Genomic DNA, 18,840 nt, shown 5'->3' with positions numbered 1-18,840 from the left:
CATCTAATCTTCCAGCGCAATCTATGTCAAATTTGATTTTTTGATTGGTTAAGGTTTTGCGAGAATCAGGGGACATCCTGAAAACCTTCACAGGTACAGATGTATCACTGCGAAGGTACCATGCATATATAGCATCATGTCGACGAAATGCAGCATACAAAATATGCGGTTTTGTCGGGTTAAACTTCAGCTGTAAGGAATGAGATAAGCTTTACTGCTAATTCTCCAGGCAACATGTCTGCATGACTCTGGAATGAGAATATGCGCCTCCTATAGGCATGATGGCTGCTTGATTTGACTCCGAATACAGCACAATATTGTCCATTGCTTGTGAGGAAGGTGTTGGGCTGCCGATCGTGTAGTAGTCATAAGAGGAGAAAGCTATGCTGGATACAATGCCTGAAATTGGATCAACATTCATACGATCTAGGAAATTTAATATCTTGCCTTTGAGGCCATCCTTGCTCTTCTTGGAAGGTGTGGTCGGGAGCCGATCGCCCTCCCCAGGTTGCTGTATGTCAAATATCTCAATGGCATCTTCAAAACCGCAGTATAGCCTTGGTGTGGGTGATGCCGTGGTGATTATTATCAAACATAAACAGAGTTTTCATGACGGCTTACTTATTAGCTGTTAAGTTGAATGCGAGACTATGAGGAGCAATGAACCTCTCACAATGATTGATAATTGGGTATGAGGCCCTCAGCTAGTGGGGTTGATCAGCGGTCTGACAAAAACATATATGAACATTACCCTTCCATCTGAAGCATCCAGAAGCTTCACTGGACAGTCACGCACAGAAGCAATGAAACAGTAAGTTGGAGCATTGCTGGATGATGCCCCAGGATACCAAGCAAAATGTAGTATGGCATGCAGCATAAGGAGCATCATGTGAAGGAAGTAGCCTTCCAACCCGTGATATAAGAGTTGGCATAGTAGAAAAGAAGGATGACATGTATGCAAGAATGTGTAACTAGCAATCAAGACGCCAGTACGCTTCCACCCGCATCTCCACATAAAGACCTCCTCCACAACCAAAACACAGGTCCTGCTCTAGCTATGAACCTCCTGAAATTGACGGTGGTAATGGGAATATTGAACGGGTTTCTGGTACTCAGCAGCGCAGTACTGGACTTGTGATGGCTAGCAGACAGTGACTTTGTCAAGCTAAAGGTAGTGCTGGCCACAGCCACAGCCACAGGAGTGGGCTAGCATAATGGCAATGATGTTCTGATTTTGGACAAATCTACATAGTCGAAGGTTAACAGTGCAAACAGCAGAGCTTTGGCATGGATGCTGTGACCTCAATGATGTGGTTTAAGAAAGAATTGCAGATAGTTAGTTGATTTAAGTCGAATTGAAGATATAGTGTGTGCACACACTGCGTCATGCGGCTGGTTTCTATATATGTCCATTGCCAATCTGGTGCATATTCCGACTTGATAATCCATTGCTCTCATTGTACCTCAGCTACCACCCATCAGTATGTCCTGAAAGTTGCCGTGTTAAGTGTTCTGGGTATTCTATATCCTACCCTGACTTTCTGAGATCAATATACATGCTCATGGCCACTGTAGTGGCAAAGTGAGTGGTTATGACCGTTGTCCCCATATTTTCTTAATAGCTTGTCTCACTCATCATCACAGCTATTCTAACTTGATCTAATGACTTTCCAGGACAACTTTTGTTGCTTTGTAACATCACTGACTTTGGTACTTCTACTGGGAACTACTCTTCTGTCATGGCAAGTCTATGTTTCGTTTTTTGGACCTTATGTATTTCTAACTCGTTCTCTTCCTTGCACACATCCTTCCAGCATAACTCTCTTTGTGTGGAATACGGACATGTTATGAAATGGACAGCTGTTCAGATTGCGATCAGCAGCCACACTGGTACTTCTACTGGGAACTACTCTTCTGTCATGGCAAGTCTATGTTTCGTTTTTTTGGACCTTATGTATTTCTAACTTGTTCTCTTCCTTGCACACATCCTCCCAGCATAACTCTCTTCATGTGGAATCCGGACATGATATAAACTGGACAGCTGTTCAGAGTGCAATCAGCGGCCACACTGGTACTTCTACCAGGAACCACTCTTCTGTCATGGCAAGTCTATGTTTCGTTTTTTTGGACCTTATGTATTTCTAACTCACTCTCTTCCTTGCACACATCCTCCCAGCATAATTCTCTTCATGTGGAATCCAGACATGATATAAGCTGGACAGCTGTTCAGATTGCGATCAGTGGCCACACTGGTCTTCTACCGGGAACCACTCTTCTGTCATGGCAAGTCTATGTTTCGTTTTTTGGACCTTATGTATTTCTAACTTGTTCTCTTCCTTGCATGCATCCTCCCAGCATAACTCTCTTCATGTGGAATCCGGACATGATATAAACTGGACAGCTGTTCAGATTGCGATCAGTGGCCACACTGATGTTGACTCAGTTTTGTTCTCGCCGGATGGGACTCGGATCGTGACTGGATCAGATGATGGCATTGCGACTGTGGGATGCAGCAATGGGGCAAGCTATCAGTGAGCCCTTTCTTGGTCACACTTCTTTGGTTACCTCAGTCTCATTCTCGCCTCATGGGACACACATTGTGTCTTGCTCCTGGGATAAGACTGTCTGGCTGTGGGATGTAGCAATGTGGCAGGTCTCCTGGACCCTGACACTTATACGTGTTGTACAGAACTGTTGGATGTCCAACAGTGATCTTTCGTCATGTTAATATTGACCATTTGGAAGTCCGGTAATAGCTTCACCATGGATATGTGCTGATGGGCCGAAAGGGATGCATATTGTGCAAACTCAGCCCACAGGGTGATTGAAGTCAGGAGGAGTGGAGACGAGACACATTGCATGCCCCCTCAAACATGTATGGTATATAGGAGTAAAATCGAGAATGTATTGCAAAATATCTTGGTTTATACAAACTCTAAGATGCTACCAAATTGTGTCAGTGGGACCTGCAGCCGCATTCGCACCCATCTGATGGTCTAGATGGGGCCCAGATTCAATGCATAAATACCAAGCAACAAGTTTTTTCTTCCTTACTTTCCTAACACTTTCCTACCCATTAACTATACCATGGTTCATTGTGGTCCAAAGTCATGGGCAACTGTGGAAGAGGATGCATTTCTTAAAGCATTGCTGCCTGAGTATATCAGAGCTCGGCATTGGAAAATGTATGACAATTTTTGGACCAATACCTTCCAGAGTTTTTTCCATCAATGGCCTGAGCGTATGCATCTACACCACGATGGTATCCCTACAGAAGGAGACCTTACCCCTCATGAAAAAGACATTGTTAGGCTGGCCATCAAACAGCGCAGGGTGGTGAGTGACATTAACACCCGCTTAAATAAACACTTGTCGAAAAAATTACCATAGGTCATCAAGCATTGGTTCAGATGGCAAACCAATACAGCGCATCTCGCGCACTCAGGCAAATCCCGCAGTGTGCTCAATCTTGATGACACACTCAGCAGGGAGATGGATGGGCTCAGAGGGTCTCGAGCCCCACAAGAAGTTGAAATTTACTCACAATACCACTATGATACATGCGTGAAGGCTGCCGCTAATTCTGCAATTACAGCAGGGGGGATTTATTCACGTGGTGATAAGCTATCTAAGCGGAAGGAGATCACTCGCATCACATATGCCAAGGAGGGTGATTCCATACGCACCAAAGTCAAGCAAAAGCACAAAGAAGTGCTTGCAAAGTGGAAACAGGATCATGAGCTGGCCAAGGCTGGGTTAGTCGAAGAAGTCGATAACAACACAAAGATACAATACATACTTCTGGCTCATGGTTTTCTTTTTTTTTGGTTCTGATGGGAGCCACAGGGCTTTCAACGAATTGGGGTCACATCTGGATCATGTCTTCCGTCATCTATCCCATAAGATGGGGGGATTGAAATTCACCTGCATTGCTGGTGGACGCAACCCTAGTACAGGAGAGGTTGTCGTAGTTGAGTAAATATCAGAATTCTCATGATTGCGTGCTGTATACTAATAACAATCAACATAGTTTCCACTTGGGAGAAACAGACACAGGTGCAGATTTCTCAGCCTGTTCTGGGTTCTCGGACGTTCAGGTCGCCTATGCGGATTTCATGAAGGAGGCTGTTGGTATGTGTTTTCATAAGCCCTTGGTGACAAAAGTATTACTCACCATCTGCCACTAGCTCACAATGACAACATGCAGTCACTGGTGAATGAAGAAGCATCAGCGCAGGCCCCAGTTTTTAACAAGGATGTGGACGAGCGGACCTACGAATATTCAAGCAAAGACGGAGATGATGAAGATGGACAAGATGCTAGCATGGTCCAGCAGACCTATGAAGGTTCAAAGGAAGACGGGGATATTTGTGGTGATAAAGACGGACGAGATGCTACCATTGGCCTCTATCATATACCCCGGGAGGTCTGTACTAAGTTCATGAAATGCATTAAGTGTATTTGCTCATTGACGACATCTCTATTTGTAATGCATTACTGGTAATGCATTCTGTGCAATGCATTTCACATAATGCATTTAGTTCACGCCTATTTAGGACTTCTCAGTGGGGCTGCAAGGCTATGACCTGGATCCTGAGTGGTTCAACATCGATCACCTTCACACCAAGTCTGATGCACTCCTTTCTGAGGAGTCAGACCCTTCAGTTCTCGGCATGGATTTCACAAATATGATTGCCGCACTGTCAGTCCCAAACACTACTAATCAAGATGGTGGTACCTGTCCCCCCTCCCAAACTGATGCATCGTTTGAGCACCCTGCTACTGCGTCTGCTCCCGACGAATTAGGAAGTGTAGAAGTCCCTGACTACTATGAGCTCGCACAATTTTTTCAAAGTCTAGACCTCCTGAACGACAATGGAGTGCTCCTACAGTCCACCATCCCACATCTATTGCCGCCTGCTGCAGCACTTCATGATGAGTTGCTTCATCTACCTGCAGTTCCAGATGCGAGAGCAGCCTCCCCCTTACCACAATCAGCAGCTCCCCAGATGTTATCGCCACGACTTCCAAATGGGACAACCAGCAACATTACCACTGGACCTGCATTGAGCACATCTGGTCGCCTCAATCCATTGACTACCAACTCGGAGCAGCCAAATGGTCCTCACCGCACGGCGTGCCGTCATATCCCATCAACACGTGAACAAGCACTCAATGCTATCGGGTCATCGAAGGCACATGTCTGTGCTATGGAAGGTAAAGAAAATGAAGGAACCACTTTCCCATCTATGAAGCGCAAGGCCAAGCCCACCAATGAACAAGTCAACAAGTAAGTTTTTCTTGCAATATTATAGTTGTAAAGTAAAGACTTACGGCCCGTTAGAAAACAGAAGCGCAGTTAGCACCTGAGCACCTGCCTTCAATATATCTGCACATATTCATAGCAGCAAGGCTTTGTTTTCATATAGTGGTCAAGATACCCCTTGAATTCCACTTGATACTCATCACGGTTGCTTTGTATCTCATCTAATACCCATCCTTTTGTCGCTACAGCTATATCCCACCTCAGTCTGTCCTTACTATCCTAGCTTCGTTCTTCGGTGATAGATGTTCGTTCAATACCATTTGATATCTCTCAGACTCGCCGGTGATTGTTTAGATTTGTCATATCCCGTATTCCGGACCTTCGTCCGATGATGTTCCCACGCCTTCCGGATGCACATCCGGACCTCCATACCCTTATCCATGCCTTCAGTCCTCCAGTCCACTATCGGTTTGGATCTGTACACCTTCATACATCCATATATCAATACCTTCGGACCTCCGCAGCTAAGCCTGCTTCATCCACCCTTGGTCCTATCGGATCCGAGCTCATTCCATCTCGGACTCTACCTTCCCTAGACTACCAGTCTATATCCATGATCCATATCCTAGTCTCGTATTCACCTAGATCTCCGGATCCACTCATCCGATATCCAGACACTTCATCCGATATCTCTAGACCTCCGGATCCGACCTATACTCATATCCGAGGCCCAAACCTTAAATCAGCGTCTATCTCCTTATGGTAATCCCTTGACTCCGGACTTCAGTTATCTCTGTTTCCGTCTTGCTTATTGATCCTTGTACTCTGTTCATATCCAAGTTCATTTACTTATGTTCCGTTCATACTTACTAATATGTTTCCACATGCTCGTACATAGCATTTGTGTTCAGCTTACCAATCCTCTCGGATCCCGTCCAGTATATAAACCTCTGTACAACTCCTGTAAAGTTTCCTTAGTTCGAATATCAACATAGACTTGCTCCCTTGCATCTTAGACTTCACTCATTCTTGTCATGGACTTTGGTCCATCTGAGTTCTGCCTTTCCATCAAGGCCTAGGGATGAATTCCCTAGGCCGGAAATCCAGACCTTCGGATTTGTCCCCTATGTCTCTGTTCTGAAGTCTAGGGATTGATTCCCTAGACCGAAGTTTTGCCTTTCCGGCACTTCCTGTCTTTCCGAGACTTCTGTCTAAACCCCGTCTATCCGACTCTACCATAGTGTAGTCTACCTCTGTTTGTTTCTACTCCAGACCTTGTCCATAGTAGCCTTTCCCCTCCTGTCCTAATCCTGTCCACTCCTCCGGTCCTCGTAAACCTTCGGACCTTCAGACGTCGTAACCTTCGGACCTCCGGACATCCGGTCCTTCGGACCACTCCTCCTATCCTATCCTGCTTTGGACTCTGTCCCTTGCAGCCTATCCTCTATGTGTTTCTATCTAGGGAACTTACCTTGGGAAGTCTTACCTTTGGATCTGATACAGCGGATGAAACTCCTCTGGAGTTTCCTATACTCCTCCAGAAGTTTCTCGCACTCATCCGGAAGTCCTCTAGCACTCTACTAGAGTAGCCAGCCTCCGGAAGTCCTTCGGACTTCGTCGGATTCCATCTGGACTTCATTCTGAAATTAAGGGCACGTACTCGGGTAAGGGGCACAGCGCACAAGCTGAGGCCAAGCCCTTTGGATCTGTCTACCCTTGAGCTACGGTTTTAACAAGATTAGATCAAACAAGCGCTCCGCTTGCCTGCAGACAGTCTCTCAGACCCCTTTGCAGCAGTAAGGAAGAGTAAATTACATTCACCATATCTTTTCATTCTTGGGTGAGAATACCGCATCAATTTGGGACTCTCAACAGCACTGTATACAGTTGACCATGCATGCACATCAGAAGTGTCGCAGAAAGTTCTATCACAATATAAGTGAGTGGAAATGAGAAGTGCCAAGTTGTTTTCCATGTCTTCTACAATTTCTACTTTCGCATGAATCATTATAGTTTACAACTCCACTCAGCATGCGAAAGGCCTTCAGCCGCACACATGCCCAAACTCTTTCAGCCATCTAATCTCGACACACTATTTCCATTCTAGCATACTCACGACACCTCGGCTGCCGTGAGACTCTGCCTACCCTGCATATACCATGGGCGCTGCATCTGTATCGTCGGCGGCATCACTGGGTATGCAAGAACTTGTTCGGTCCCCTCACTTGTCGCTTGTGTCAGATGAGTCGTTCTCCGGTATCATAGAAGTGTTTTTGCGAACTCCTATACTCTAGCGTTGGTCTCTTGCTCCTGTGGAGTGCAGGTGTCATTAGGAAAGACGCGCCAAATGAGTTTGAGGGCGCCTTTGGTACATTACCTTCCTTAAAATCCTCACATTCTTATACATATAATGACTTTCGTTATTGTAGGTGCTTCAGCCCTGCTTCTGCTCTCATATCTTCCCCGCATTACTAAAAGCTCAGTACCCCTTGTGCTCGCTGCAACAAGCAGTGCTGCGGGTGTATACTATGGCACGAAGGTGTACAGCGCAACTAGTGAAACCAGGCTGTCTCCCTTGTAGTGACTGTAACGTGGTTTTTACTCAATTATCATCACGTTTCCTCAGTCCTTACCTGTGCTTCATGTAAGCCTCATCCGTTCATCGCTGAACCCGACAACAAATATTGTAGCTTGTCATGGCACAGCCACTAACTTAATCATCATGTGTAGCGACAGCTCGAGATGAAGACACAAGGAAAAGACTCAAGACGATCAGAGCAACTATCTACTGGGTCTTTTATAGGTTTTCTGTAAGAGTATCACGTGAAAGAAGGTCCTATGCGCCCAGCGCGGTAACTCGGAGACCAAGACAGTAATAATCAGATCAAAGGAAAAACAATCGGAATAAGGATTGTTGGCCGTACAGATGATGGTAGTAAGACACAGGAAAGATTTCATAGCACGTTATACCCAGTAGCTATAGGCTGCTCACCTACGGTACAACCTCGAACCGCAAGATTGACGATCTAGTAGGCCGAGCGGATGTCTTCTCTCCCACTGCATCATCAGGTGCCACCGTGACACCTCGACTATCTAGAAGACGCACTCGTGCACGTTCATTTTCCAAATCTCCATTATCTTCAAATCCTGCGAGCGTTTCTAGTCCTCCCGCCGAAGATGCCATCATCAAGATGGACTGGGTTCGACACATCAAAAGTGGGATTGGTGCGTGGGTGAGTACGTTCCTGAATCAGACTGTACACCGCAGCTAAAACAGTGGCCGCCCAGATGACAGTGAAGACACAGAGAATATAGATGTATGTAGGGCGTCCACTGTACCAACCGTAGGTCGTGATATACATTGTTCCATTCAGGGGTTTGAAAGCTTCTGGGTTCGTGTACAAGCTCTGCATCGTTGAATTCGTGCTGGCATTTCCTGCAGAGTAGGCTGAACGAAGGTACTACAGTACATCAGCCCCCGTTCGAGAGTGATGGGCAAGATGAGATCGTTCACTTACTGTGGCAGAAAAACTCTACAACGCCGCGGAAGTAGTTTTCCTGTGAAACTCACAAGTAAGACAATTTGTTTGACATTCTAAATGTAGCAAACGCTGCTCACCAAGACGTCATTCACCGACATGTTGGGGTCTCTAAGCCGCAGCAACTCCCCCAAAGCGTTATCATATATCGTCTGACTGGAGGAAGATAGCCGGTATATTACGTATGATATGAAGGTGGTGACAGTCGCGCTGTTGTCCTGGAGTAGCTGGATGGGACTACGTGGTTGTTGGTCGACAGAGATTATTAGCTGGTTGTATGTCACATTGAACAAAGCCACATATGGTGCCACATGGCAGACTGTTGTACTAAAGAAACTATATTCTCCGTAGGGCTCCACGAAGATGTCTAAGGTAGTAACGACGATCAACATTGGCACTTCTCAACGTTGAACTCACTTACCGAATGATGTGATCTTGGCAGGATTTGTCAAGTTCGCATCAGGACAGGTAATAATACTGAGAAGGCCATCGTATGAATTGTTATATGTCCAGAAGTCCGTGGTCATCCAATAGCCGTCACCCGCTGACAAACATCATCAGACCGCGTCAGGTACAGGTGGACCGTGCAGACGTACCGCCGAGAGGAGAAGAAGCTGTCAAATTCCATGTTCTAACGTACATTCCAGGAACCAGCGTACTGGAAGTATCAAGGCTCGTCGAAAACTCGTTTTTATCAAGGTCACTTAGGTAACTGCAGTTAATATTCGCCGAAAGACCCTGTTGCGTCACTGTATAATTTCTAGCGAGCCCAGAACGGCCCCGGGCTTTGGCGAGCGACGAATTGACCGCGACTTTTCCACCGAAGTATTGAAGACCAATAGCAGTAGGGAACGATGTCGTGCCTGCATAATCTTCGACCGCTGGAAGGATGCCACCTGAGAACAGAATGAGATACTAATCCGGGTACGCCGGTACATCAGAGTGCACCACTGGATGTGTTGTACGAGACACCGTTAAAGGCGAAGACACTTTCATTTCCGCCTACAGCAGCCAATCGTGTGGCTGAAGTACCACTCATTAACGCCATAATATCGAGGGTATCGTAAAAATTCTCAAAATCTATAATGGGGTTATCAATGGGTACCACTCAATGGGTGAGGATACACAGTCCTTACATGTTGGCTGAACAGCGTCAAAACCTAGTTTCGCGTCGAAGGCGCTGCTTGTGAGGTTCAGTTCGCTGCCTGGAATATTTACAGGCCACAAAAGCGATGTGGGCAATATTAATGTCGTCCAGCTGCGACAGGGTATGTGTTAGTGATGGCGCTCGTGAGCATAATCTCAAACCTTGAATTGAGGAGCGCAACCAAACAGACAAAAATCAATGAGAAAATTGAGAGTTTGTAATAATCCCATCGAAGAAGGGGTTGTGGTTTGGTGAGAGCTATTGCAGTATGAAGTTCGACAAGTGATATTGGTTGAGTGATATAATGGTTGATTGCCTTTTTGACAGCGAACGATAAAAGACTGGATGCAGATGCAGATGAGTCAGCGAAGCACTGCGTACAAGCTATCCGGACTTACGCCGTGCTAATTACTGACAGAATCGTGGATATCACAGTGGATACGAGGGTGAGTACAGTAGGATATTTTGCGATGAGATAGACGATGGAGTCGGGGAGAATCACGTATTCTTCACACCAAATCACAATCATGAACCCCCAGCAAAGAGCAAATAAGCAAGTAGAGATGAAGATCGTCAACACCAGAGGGTTCTGTTCAACCATCGAGAACTATCCGCAAGTGGGTTGGGAAGTTAAAGCCAATGAACAGTAGTTATAAGGAACAAATGGAACTCCGCATGAATGATTTACTGCATGTAAATCGTACACGAATCTGGCCCATCAAAACAGAACGTAGCCTACAGGCATTTTCACTGAACACAGGAGAACACATGCTCTTTGCGAGGTGTGAGCAAGCGCTCATTCAGGACCCTGGATATAGAGATGGAAGTCAAACACTGCCATTGCGCCTCAGAGAAAATTGGGAATGATCGAACAAGTGCGACTGTCTATGCCGTGCCGAAGCATGCCACCCGTGTGCTGATGCTGGCACCACTGGCAGGTCTAGAAAGAATCGTTGGCCAGTCAAGGATGACATTGGAGGTCAATCACTGTCCAGATTACGTTTCTAAAACTAATGGACAACAACATAAAGAGACCTGCATGCGTACTAGTGATCATTTGTATGAAATGCAATAAAAGGGTTTGCCAGATTGTGATATCTGGGTCGTGTAGATATAGCGGTGACTCGGACCCTCTACTTAGCTGAAACCTAATCTCGACTCCAGATTAGTAGTCTAGGCATAGCAGATACTCAAAGCGCTCACCGAAGGAAAAAAAGACATGATGAATACACGCGTATAAGGATATTGTAGACCTAGGCTAGGCTAGATGTAAAACTTGAACGAACCCTGTCACTGTAGCGTTCCAGCGAAGAGAAATATCAAATTTGAACGAGCGCTTCTAGTAGACAACACGGCTTACTGACACTTCAAGTTTTCCAGATAGGCTGAACTGAGCACATTGCACAGACATTTAATATCGACATCCACCGGGCTGGAACTTGTTCGAGCCACATGTTGGTCACCGTGATGCAGTCAAGGAGTGATCCAATTGGAGCCTCGTATGAGCGTTAGAAACCTAATTTGAAGTAGCATATCAAGACCTGCATGCATGCAGTCAATCAATCATTAAGGCATTGCTGGATTGAGACTTACATATCGTGTCGAACATTCTAAATTGCTTGAGAGTATGAAAACCATCCGAGTCCTCCATTACGGCACCGTTGATAATCTCAGCTCCAACCTGGGGGCGACAAAAACACGCAGGAAAACATGACAAGAGCACACGCATCAAGGAACCGCGCACCCGATGTTGGATGTCGAGTAATTTGCTGTTTGTGGATATGATAGCCTCTTCACTTGATAGTAGATGTGCATGTGAGCGCTTATGCACACGCCCGGTTCAGAGCATAGTGGATGACTTTCCATAGGCAGAATAGCATACTTATTCTGAGTCTGAAATACGTCTGCAAATAGCGACTTTAACCTGTACGGAAATAGCCGCACGCTCATTAGATTTAGTCCTTCCCATCCGAATCAATATACAATCTTGTATTCCAGTATGAGTTTATCAACGCTGACTGAGGCAGACCTTTTCAATGACAACGAAGAAGGGGCCTCAGGTCCTAGCTACTGTTATCATTGCTGGAATTGAGGCCTGAGTATCACGACAAGACCGCATCTCCACTCGGCACCCTCATCATTTATATCCGATCTTTGCCTGACCCACTGCTTCCAAATACTCGCATCAACACACTGTGATGCGGGAGAAAGTCCAAGACATTAACATACTTGGCGAAAGGTTGAAAACACACCTTGGTATCACTGCGCGACCTGCTACATTGCATGCCGCGCATGTCGAGCAGGGCTGATTATGTCTGGCGTTAGTGGACAAAATGGAAGGCAGTCGGAAATTTTCGTCTGCAGGGTCTATTGACCCCCAATGAATTAAACGATAGTGTAGCATTTACTAGAAATGAATGTGATTCACCTGCCCAATGAGGTCTATGATATATGATATTCTAACTTCAAGCCTATGAAGCCAGGTATCTACATACAGAGCGTTTGATCCCGCGGAAGCAATTCGCATTGACGCGCGCCTGACTCGAGCCCAAGGCTTTGGGACTCGAGTACGGATCATTCCACTCGAGCGCCTCTGCTGACGGGGTTCTCGAACAATATGGAATACTTATCGAGCGGCCCTAAACAATTCTCTTTTGGACCCCTGTACCATGCTGTGAGCTCCTCTCTCACAGTTCAACAGATCACTATAGCGTCCTCTTGCTCTGTCCACGGCATCGTTGCATTTATGGACAATAGTCCAGTTTCGATGTATTAATATGATAATAGATAGGCTGTAGCTGAAGAAAAGAAAAGACAATCAAGTTACCCCTATACCACGGTGACGGTCAACTGGGGGACATACAAACGTTCATTTGCACTGGGAACAAAGAAGTCACGAATCGCATTACTTTTCACAGGTACGATCAATCACATGCACAACTCACGTCCGTGACCAGAGTCCAGACGTTTCCTAACAACGTTAACGACGAATCAGCGAAGTCAAGAGGTGCAAAGCATGCGCAACCATAAGTTCAAGTTGTCGGAGACGTTTAATCAATTGAGTACTAGTCTTGAGAAAACGACCTTGCAGCCTTGAACTATTGGCAATGAGATCTCAGATGCCTCAATGAACCGAACTTGATTCCGAAGTTGGACATAAACCGGAAGAGTAACCAGCTCGCCAGTGCCTCTCTTAGCGTCTAGCGCTATTCGAAGAAAAGAAGAGATTAAGTTAAGAGATCTGGTGACTGCAGGTTATCCTGCTGTTGCGCCTCGGAGATACCGAGGAATGGAAGCAAGCCAAACATGCCCAGGGCTAGCCCTAGCAAGCCCATTGCACGACTTGCGATGAGTTCAGGTATCTATCAAAGAACGAACACATTCAGGCTGCTGACGAACACAAAAGACTATGTCGGGCTGGTTCAGAGCGCGAAGGGCACGGGACAAATCAGCCAAAGGCGAGGTTAGCTACGGCATATCTAAAGAAGTAGAAGCTTCATATATCGTGGCCTCTACATCGAGAAAAGTGGTGAGGACGGTGGGTCGGCGTAGAGCAGAGGCAACCTGTTCACCGTACACGTGACAGAAATGTGCAGCGATGAGTGGCCCGCGATGGGATACAACCAATAGGCAATGAGACATTAGACAACCGTGCGGACAAGAACTCAAGCTTGGTGCGCCGATTGAAGAAATCAGTCAACATGACTGCAATAGCGGTGCGGCAGGAAGTTTGCGAGGAACAAAAGCCTGCGCAGTAGACACGAAAACAGGAGCAGGCAAGCTCTGCAAATTGTTTGTAATAGGAGGCACCCTCGTAATGAAACCACGGAAGATCGTTATTTTGTCTCAACCCCGCTGAGGAAGCAGCTGTGGGCAACAAATCAACACAGGCTGCTGCGAAACGACGCAATGGGTATAAACATCAGGTTCAAAGAATCAAAATGCGAACATGCAAAAGTCTGCCGAAGGCCATCGACACTAATAGACAATGAGATGCCATCGAACATGACTGTAATGGTAGGATTGAGGTGACTACATCGCACACACCCAGAACAGTGTAACAACAAAGAGTGCTGTGACCATGAACAAAAATTAGGAGCAGACAGATACACAGCAGGATGAAATACAAGGCAGGATCTGAGGCACGACTGCAACCGCGAAACGACGAACCGGTCAGCTGCTCCACAGTAACCGTGACCCACCGGGAGGGTAGTTTACGGTTGGGGGGGGGGGGGGGGGGCTAGTGAGGGGACAGGAAGCTTCAGATCCCGGCAGGTTGGTGGCCTTTAGCACACTCGAACCCTATACCCACTTACCGAGGTACCCGAAACGGCCGTTTCCGAACCGAACAGGAATTGGCGTCTCCATGCAGAGACGATGCTGGAAGATTCTGCCAGTCTTCGTGTCGTGTTCGACTCGTTTTCGGGACCTTAAGTAAGGCTTTTACCGGAAAGCATCCGAATTCGGATAAGGTACGATTTAGAGCAGAGCGGCAAGATATGTCAGGGGTCGAGATCCCCTTGACTTTGGTAGGTTCGTGTCCAAGGTATTAATTTTTTGCTACCTTGGTCAGCGGCGACAAGAATCTGCATGAAAGTATGACACCAACCATGACAAAGTACACATGGCGGCCGATATGCCCACTGCAGAAACCTACTTGAGAATTATTACCTATGCCGACTCAACCCTAAACCGCATCCTAAAACCGCTAGACGCCCCCTCTCCCAGATCATCACAGTCGGCTTCGAGTCGCACTCGTACACGTTCACTATTCGTAACACCATCAGGGTGAAAACCTGCGAGGTTTTCCAGTCCTCCTGCCGAAGTCGCCATCATGAGATGGACCGGGTTCGCCGCATCAAATAAGGGATGCGACTGAGTACGTCCCTGGATCAGACTGTATGCCGCAGCTGAAACAGTGACGGCCCAGATGACCGTGAGAACTCCGAGAATATAGATGTATGTGAGGTGATGGCTAGACCAGCCGTAGGTCATCACTGATATGGTTCCATTCAGGGATTTGAAAGCACTTTGGTCAGAATACAAGGCCGGCATCGCGATGGCGGCACCTTCTGCAGAATAGGCAGAGCGAAGGTACTGCTGTACATCAGCCCCGTTGAGACAGGAAAGGTGATATACTCACTGTGGCAGAAAACTCTACAACACCGCGGAAATAGTCTTCCTATTTAACTTGTAAAAACCGTGTTCTACCATGACCAGACTAAGAAGTCACTAACCAGTACCTCATACACTGAGCGCGTTGGGTTTATTCCATTAAGATGTAGCAGCTCCCCCAAAGGGTTATTCCATGTTGTCTGGCTAATAAAAGATAGCTCCGACACCACGCCTAAGATGAAGTAGGTGACATTAAGGCTGGTGTCCTGAAGTGGCTGAATGTCATGAGGCTGATCAATGGAAATGTTTCCATTGTTGTATGACACATCGAACGAGGCCACGTATGGGGCAACCTTGCAGACTGTTTTACCCAAGGAACCATATCCCCATTTGCCCTGCAGGAAGATATCTAAGGTGGAGACTAGGATCAACATTAGCACTTTCTCAATTGAGCTCACATACCAAAAGAGGTGGCGTTCTCCGTTCCCAAACAGATGACAATCCCGAGAAAGCCATCCGTATCGTCCCCTTTCTGGAACTCCGCAGTCGCCCAGGTGTTCCAATTGCCTGACAAGCGATATCAGGCTGTATCAATATGGGTGGGCTGTACTGACGTACTGCCAAAAGGTCCAGGACAATTTACTGTCATATTCCAAGACATGATCCCGTAGCTGTTGAGAGGAGAACTTTCAATGGTTATCGAGTACTGGGGGTCATCTAGGTCGAGGGCACTGCATGTAATGTGTGCTGAAAGACCCTGTTGTGTTACGCTATACGTTCTAGAAAGCCCGGAATGTTCGTTATCGAGGACTGGCGTAGTATTGACTAGCGACTTTTCCACCATAGTAATTGACACCAACGTCATGAGCTGTCAATGACGTGCCTGCATATTCTTCAACTGCTGGAACAATACCACCTAGAACAGAATGAGTTGCTGATCTAGGTATGTTGTTACATCAGAGCGCACTGCTAGATTTGCTGTATGAGACACCATTGAAGGCAAAGACACTGTCATCTCCGCCTGCAATAGCCAAACGTGAGGCTGAGGTCCCGCTCATGGGCAATATGACATCAAGCATGTAAGTGGAATTCTTCCAAGCTGTGATGGAGTTATCAATAGGCCAAGTAACAATGAAATACAGTGCTTACAAACGTTCCCATTGTTCATATCGTTACCTAGTTGCGCATCGAATGTGGGGCTTCCGAGGTCCAGATCTTTGCCTTGAATAAGCACAGGCCACGTAAGGTGTGTCGGCAACAGCAATGTCGTCCAGCTGTAGCAGGTCGCGAGTTAGCTGCGATGCTCAGAAATATTTTCATACCTTGAATTAAGGAGTGTGATCAAACCGACGATGAGCACTGTGATAAGAGATAGCTTGCGGTAGTCCCATCGAATAAGAGGTTGAGGTTTGGTGAGGGCTATCGCGGTGTGAAGTTCAGCTAGTGATAATGGCTGCGTGATGTAATGGCTGAGTGCATGCTTGACAGCGACTGAGAAAAGACTGCAATGCCAATGTACTCAGATGTCAGCTAGGCACTACGTGCACCAGGTATCGAACTTACGCTGTGGTGGTCACAGATAGAATCGTGGATATCACAGTGGATATGAGAGTGAGTTCAGTAGGATATGTTACGATCAAGCGGACGATGCGGTCGTGGAGAACCACATATTCTTTATGCCATAACCAAAGGATCAATGACCAGCAAAGAGTGAATATGACGCTCGAGATGAGGATTGTAAGAACTAACAGACGCCTCTGCCGGTCCATCGATAAGTATTCGCAAGTGGATTGGGAAATTTAAATCAATGACCAGTATTTATAAAAGATGACTGGGACGGACCGTTCACTGCATGTAAAACATGCGGGACACAATTATCTGACCCGTAATGTTTGGTATCTCAATCGGCAGCCTGTGTGAAGAAGAAGATACGCCTTGACTTCTTGAGCGCCTACACAAAAGGCAGTCAAACCTTGTCACTGCATCCTAAATTGGATTGTGCAAGTCCGACTGAACGAGCACTAGAAAATAAATTTACATCGTGCCGACATGGCTGGCACCGATCCAATTGATGTGACAAGGGGCGCTGACTACGTGCCCATGAACGCAGTCCAGCACTCTCTGACAGCCATCCAACATGGGGTTCCGAGTCTCACTGAACAAATCATGATTCAGTCCACATCCTCGGCACGTCAAAAACTGCCAAAATCTGATACCTGCAGTTCAAAAAAAGTCACAGAAAAGCCCAAGAAGTTTCTCGGCGCTACATGTATGCATCTGGCCGCGCCTCATACTCGTGAGGGAATTAGAAGGTTCGTCGAGAAAGGCGGTGGACGTTGAGATATTCGAATGATGATGTGATCTAAGTTAGATATCTCCATCTAGCAACAAAAAACCCATTCGCATCGGAAGATTCAAATGAACAAATATGCACTAGGCTATACTAGTAGTACTTGCACATTTTCGTCGAGCGTCATAACTGTAAATTGTTATTGCGTTACGACACATCAAAGTTTGGAGCGACTCACCTCACGCAAGGCTCGAACTTCTTTCCAGGTAAATCCAGTGTGTCACATGATACGTTCCACCAATCAAAGACTCCTGTAAAATCATTTAATCGTATCGGTAGAGACAAGGCTTCAGAATATGCGGGCTTGACTGCTTTCGTATCGATGGACCAGCATCAAGCAGTCTGTGTCCTGACGCATCAAAGAGTCCCATCGGCTTACTTATATCCAAAGCTCGAAGATGAATGCTTGTATGAAAAGTTTTTTGTATCCGAATTGTTGATCGAAGAGCCCCGAACTTCGATTCATGAGATGGATACAACAGTAAAAATAGTCAAGAACATTTCCGACACCCTTACTTTACATAAGATAGAGTACTTCTGACGGCCCATCAGAACAAGCTAAGTAGAAATGGTACTTATCAACCTTGCTCGCATCAGATATCGGATTCCTGATAGAGAATATTTGATTGGCCCATCACCCTAGGTCGGATGCATTGTTAGTGGGTTGCAAGTGCCCGGGGTCAAAGTTCCTGGTGTCAGTGATGGTACCTGACAGGGGTTCTTTGCATACCTTCTAGCCGCGGTCTATCCACTACAGGTACTATCTTCTGTTAAATAACTGCCAGTGTCCACTCCCTTCGCCATTCCAGAGCTCCGTGCTCAACCATGCCTTGCGGTCTAACACAACAGGGCCTCTCCAGCACATTCCCATGATCCACTACAGTATTCAGGCTACTAAATCAACCTCCGGACTCGTCACCCAACAACAAGAATCCAACTTCCGAACGCCCCATATAACGCTATCGTCTCGCTTTGTCTCACATTCGACTACTGATCGTATTCCTGTTGTATGTCCATCCGAGTACTCTCTCTGAGGAAGGTAAGTATCATACAGCGCGACATACCACTGTACCACTCCACTCTAGCAATACCCAACACCTGCAACCGCTCCAATTCATGACTCGAACCCTGCAAGGCTCAGTGCTTCCAGGCGAATACTGTATGACACGTCAGTAGTGCTGACGTGGCATGAACTCGCATCTATCCGGGAGTCTCAAGATTGAGATACTGTTTGAAGCTGAGGATTGAAGTGGGGGGAGTCGTCTACTGAGGTGCATGCCAGTCACAGCGCACAGTACACCCTCGTTATATTAACCACACCCTCGCTACACCACCCGCACTCTCTGCTAGTATACTATGTTCCCCCAAGCCCCATCTCATTCAATAATTGCAAGGTCGGGGCGCATCTTCAGGTCATTGCTAT

The 18,840-nt window shown here is 46.5% G+C and overlaps 4 protein-coding genes across 4 annotated transcripts; 1 reads left to right on the top strand and 3 right to left on the bottom strand.

Moving 5' to 3' along the window:
* Positions 1 to 7: 7 nt before the first annotated feature.
* DFJ58DRAFT_866111 (uncharacterized protein) lies at positions 8 to 865 on the bottom strand (the record flags this gene model as incomplete). Its single annotated transcript, XM_041394177.1, has 4 exons — positions 8 to 190; positions 248 to 557; positions 622 to 704; positions 752 to 865. Coding segments are annotated over 4 exons (690 nt in total), but the record flags the coding sequence as incomplete, so codon positions are not given.
* A 2,222-nt stretch (positions 866 to 3,087) lies between these two features.
* Positions 3,088 to 5,370, top strand: DFJ58DRAFT_836002 (uncharacterized protein; the record flags this gene model as incomplete). Its single annotated transcript, XM_041392270.1, has 7 exons — positions 3,088 to 3,336; positions 3,391 to 3,755; positions 3,847 to 3,975; positions 4,031 to 4,131; positions 4,188 to 4,426; positions 4,557 to 5,290; positions 5,316 to 5,370. The coding sequence occupies 7 exons, from the start codon at positions 3,088 to 3,090 to the stop codon at positions 5,368 to 5,370; spliced, it is 1,872 nt and encodes a 623-aa protein (XP_041251040.1).
* A 3,036-nt stretch (positions 5,371 to 8,406) lies between these two features.
* Positions 8,407 to 10,553, bottom strand: DFJ58DRAFT_740913 (uncharacterized protein; the record flags this gene model as incomplete). The annotated part of the gene is made up of 9 exons (XM_041387111.1): positions 8,407 to 8,714; positions 8,785 to 8,824; positions 8,886 to 9,172; positions 9,227 to 9,349; positions 9,402 to 9,701; positions 9,754 to 9,885; positions 9,942 to 10,063; positions 10,114 to 10,293; positions 10,351 to 10,553. The coding sequence occupies 9 exons, from the start codon at positions 10,551 to 10,553 to the stop codon at positions 8,407 to 8,409; spliced, it is 1,695 nt and encodes a 564-aa protein (XP_041251039.1).
* A 4,070-nt stretch (positions 10,554 to 14,623) lies between these two features.
* On the bottom strand, positions 14,624 to 16,836 carry DFJ58DRAFT_721182 (uncharacterized protein; the record flags this gene model as incomplete). The annotated part of the gene is made up of 10 exons (XM_041384781.1): positions 14,624 to 15,049; positions 15,096 to 15,134; positions 15,190 to 15,488; positions 15,530 to 15,634; positions 15,686 to 15,814; positions 15,879 to 15,983; positions 16,035 to 16,166; positions 16,217 to 16,341; positions 16,390 to 16,569; positions 16,631 to 16,836. The coding sequence occupies 10 exons, from the start codon at positions 16,834 to 16,836 to the stop codon at positions 14,624 to 14,626; spliced, it is 1,746 nt and encodes a 581-aa protein (XP_041251038.1).
* Between the last annotated feature and the right edge of the window lie 2,004 nt (positions 16,837 to 18,840).

Source organism: Suillus subalutaceus (genome assembly GCF_016647625.1).
Source record: "Suillus subalutaceus strain FC151 chromosome Unknown DFJ58scaffold_2, whole genome shotgun sequence".
NCBI classification, from domain to species: domain Eukaryota; kingdom Fungi; phylum Basidiomycota; class Agaricomycetes; order Boletales; family Suillaceae; genus Suillus; species Suillus subalutaceus.
The sequence above is the reverse complement of the archived record's forward strand: the minus strand, read 5'-3'. Positions and strand labels throughout refer to the sequence as shown.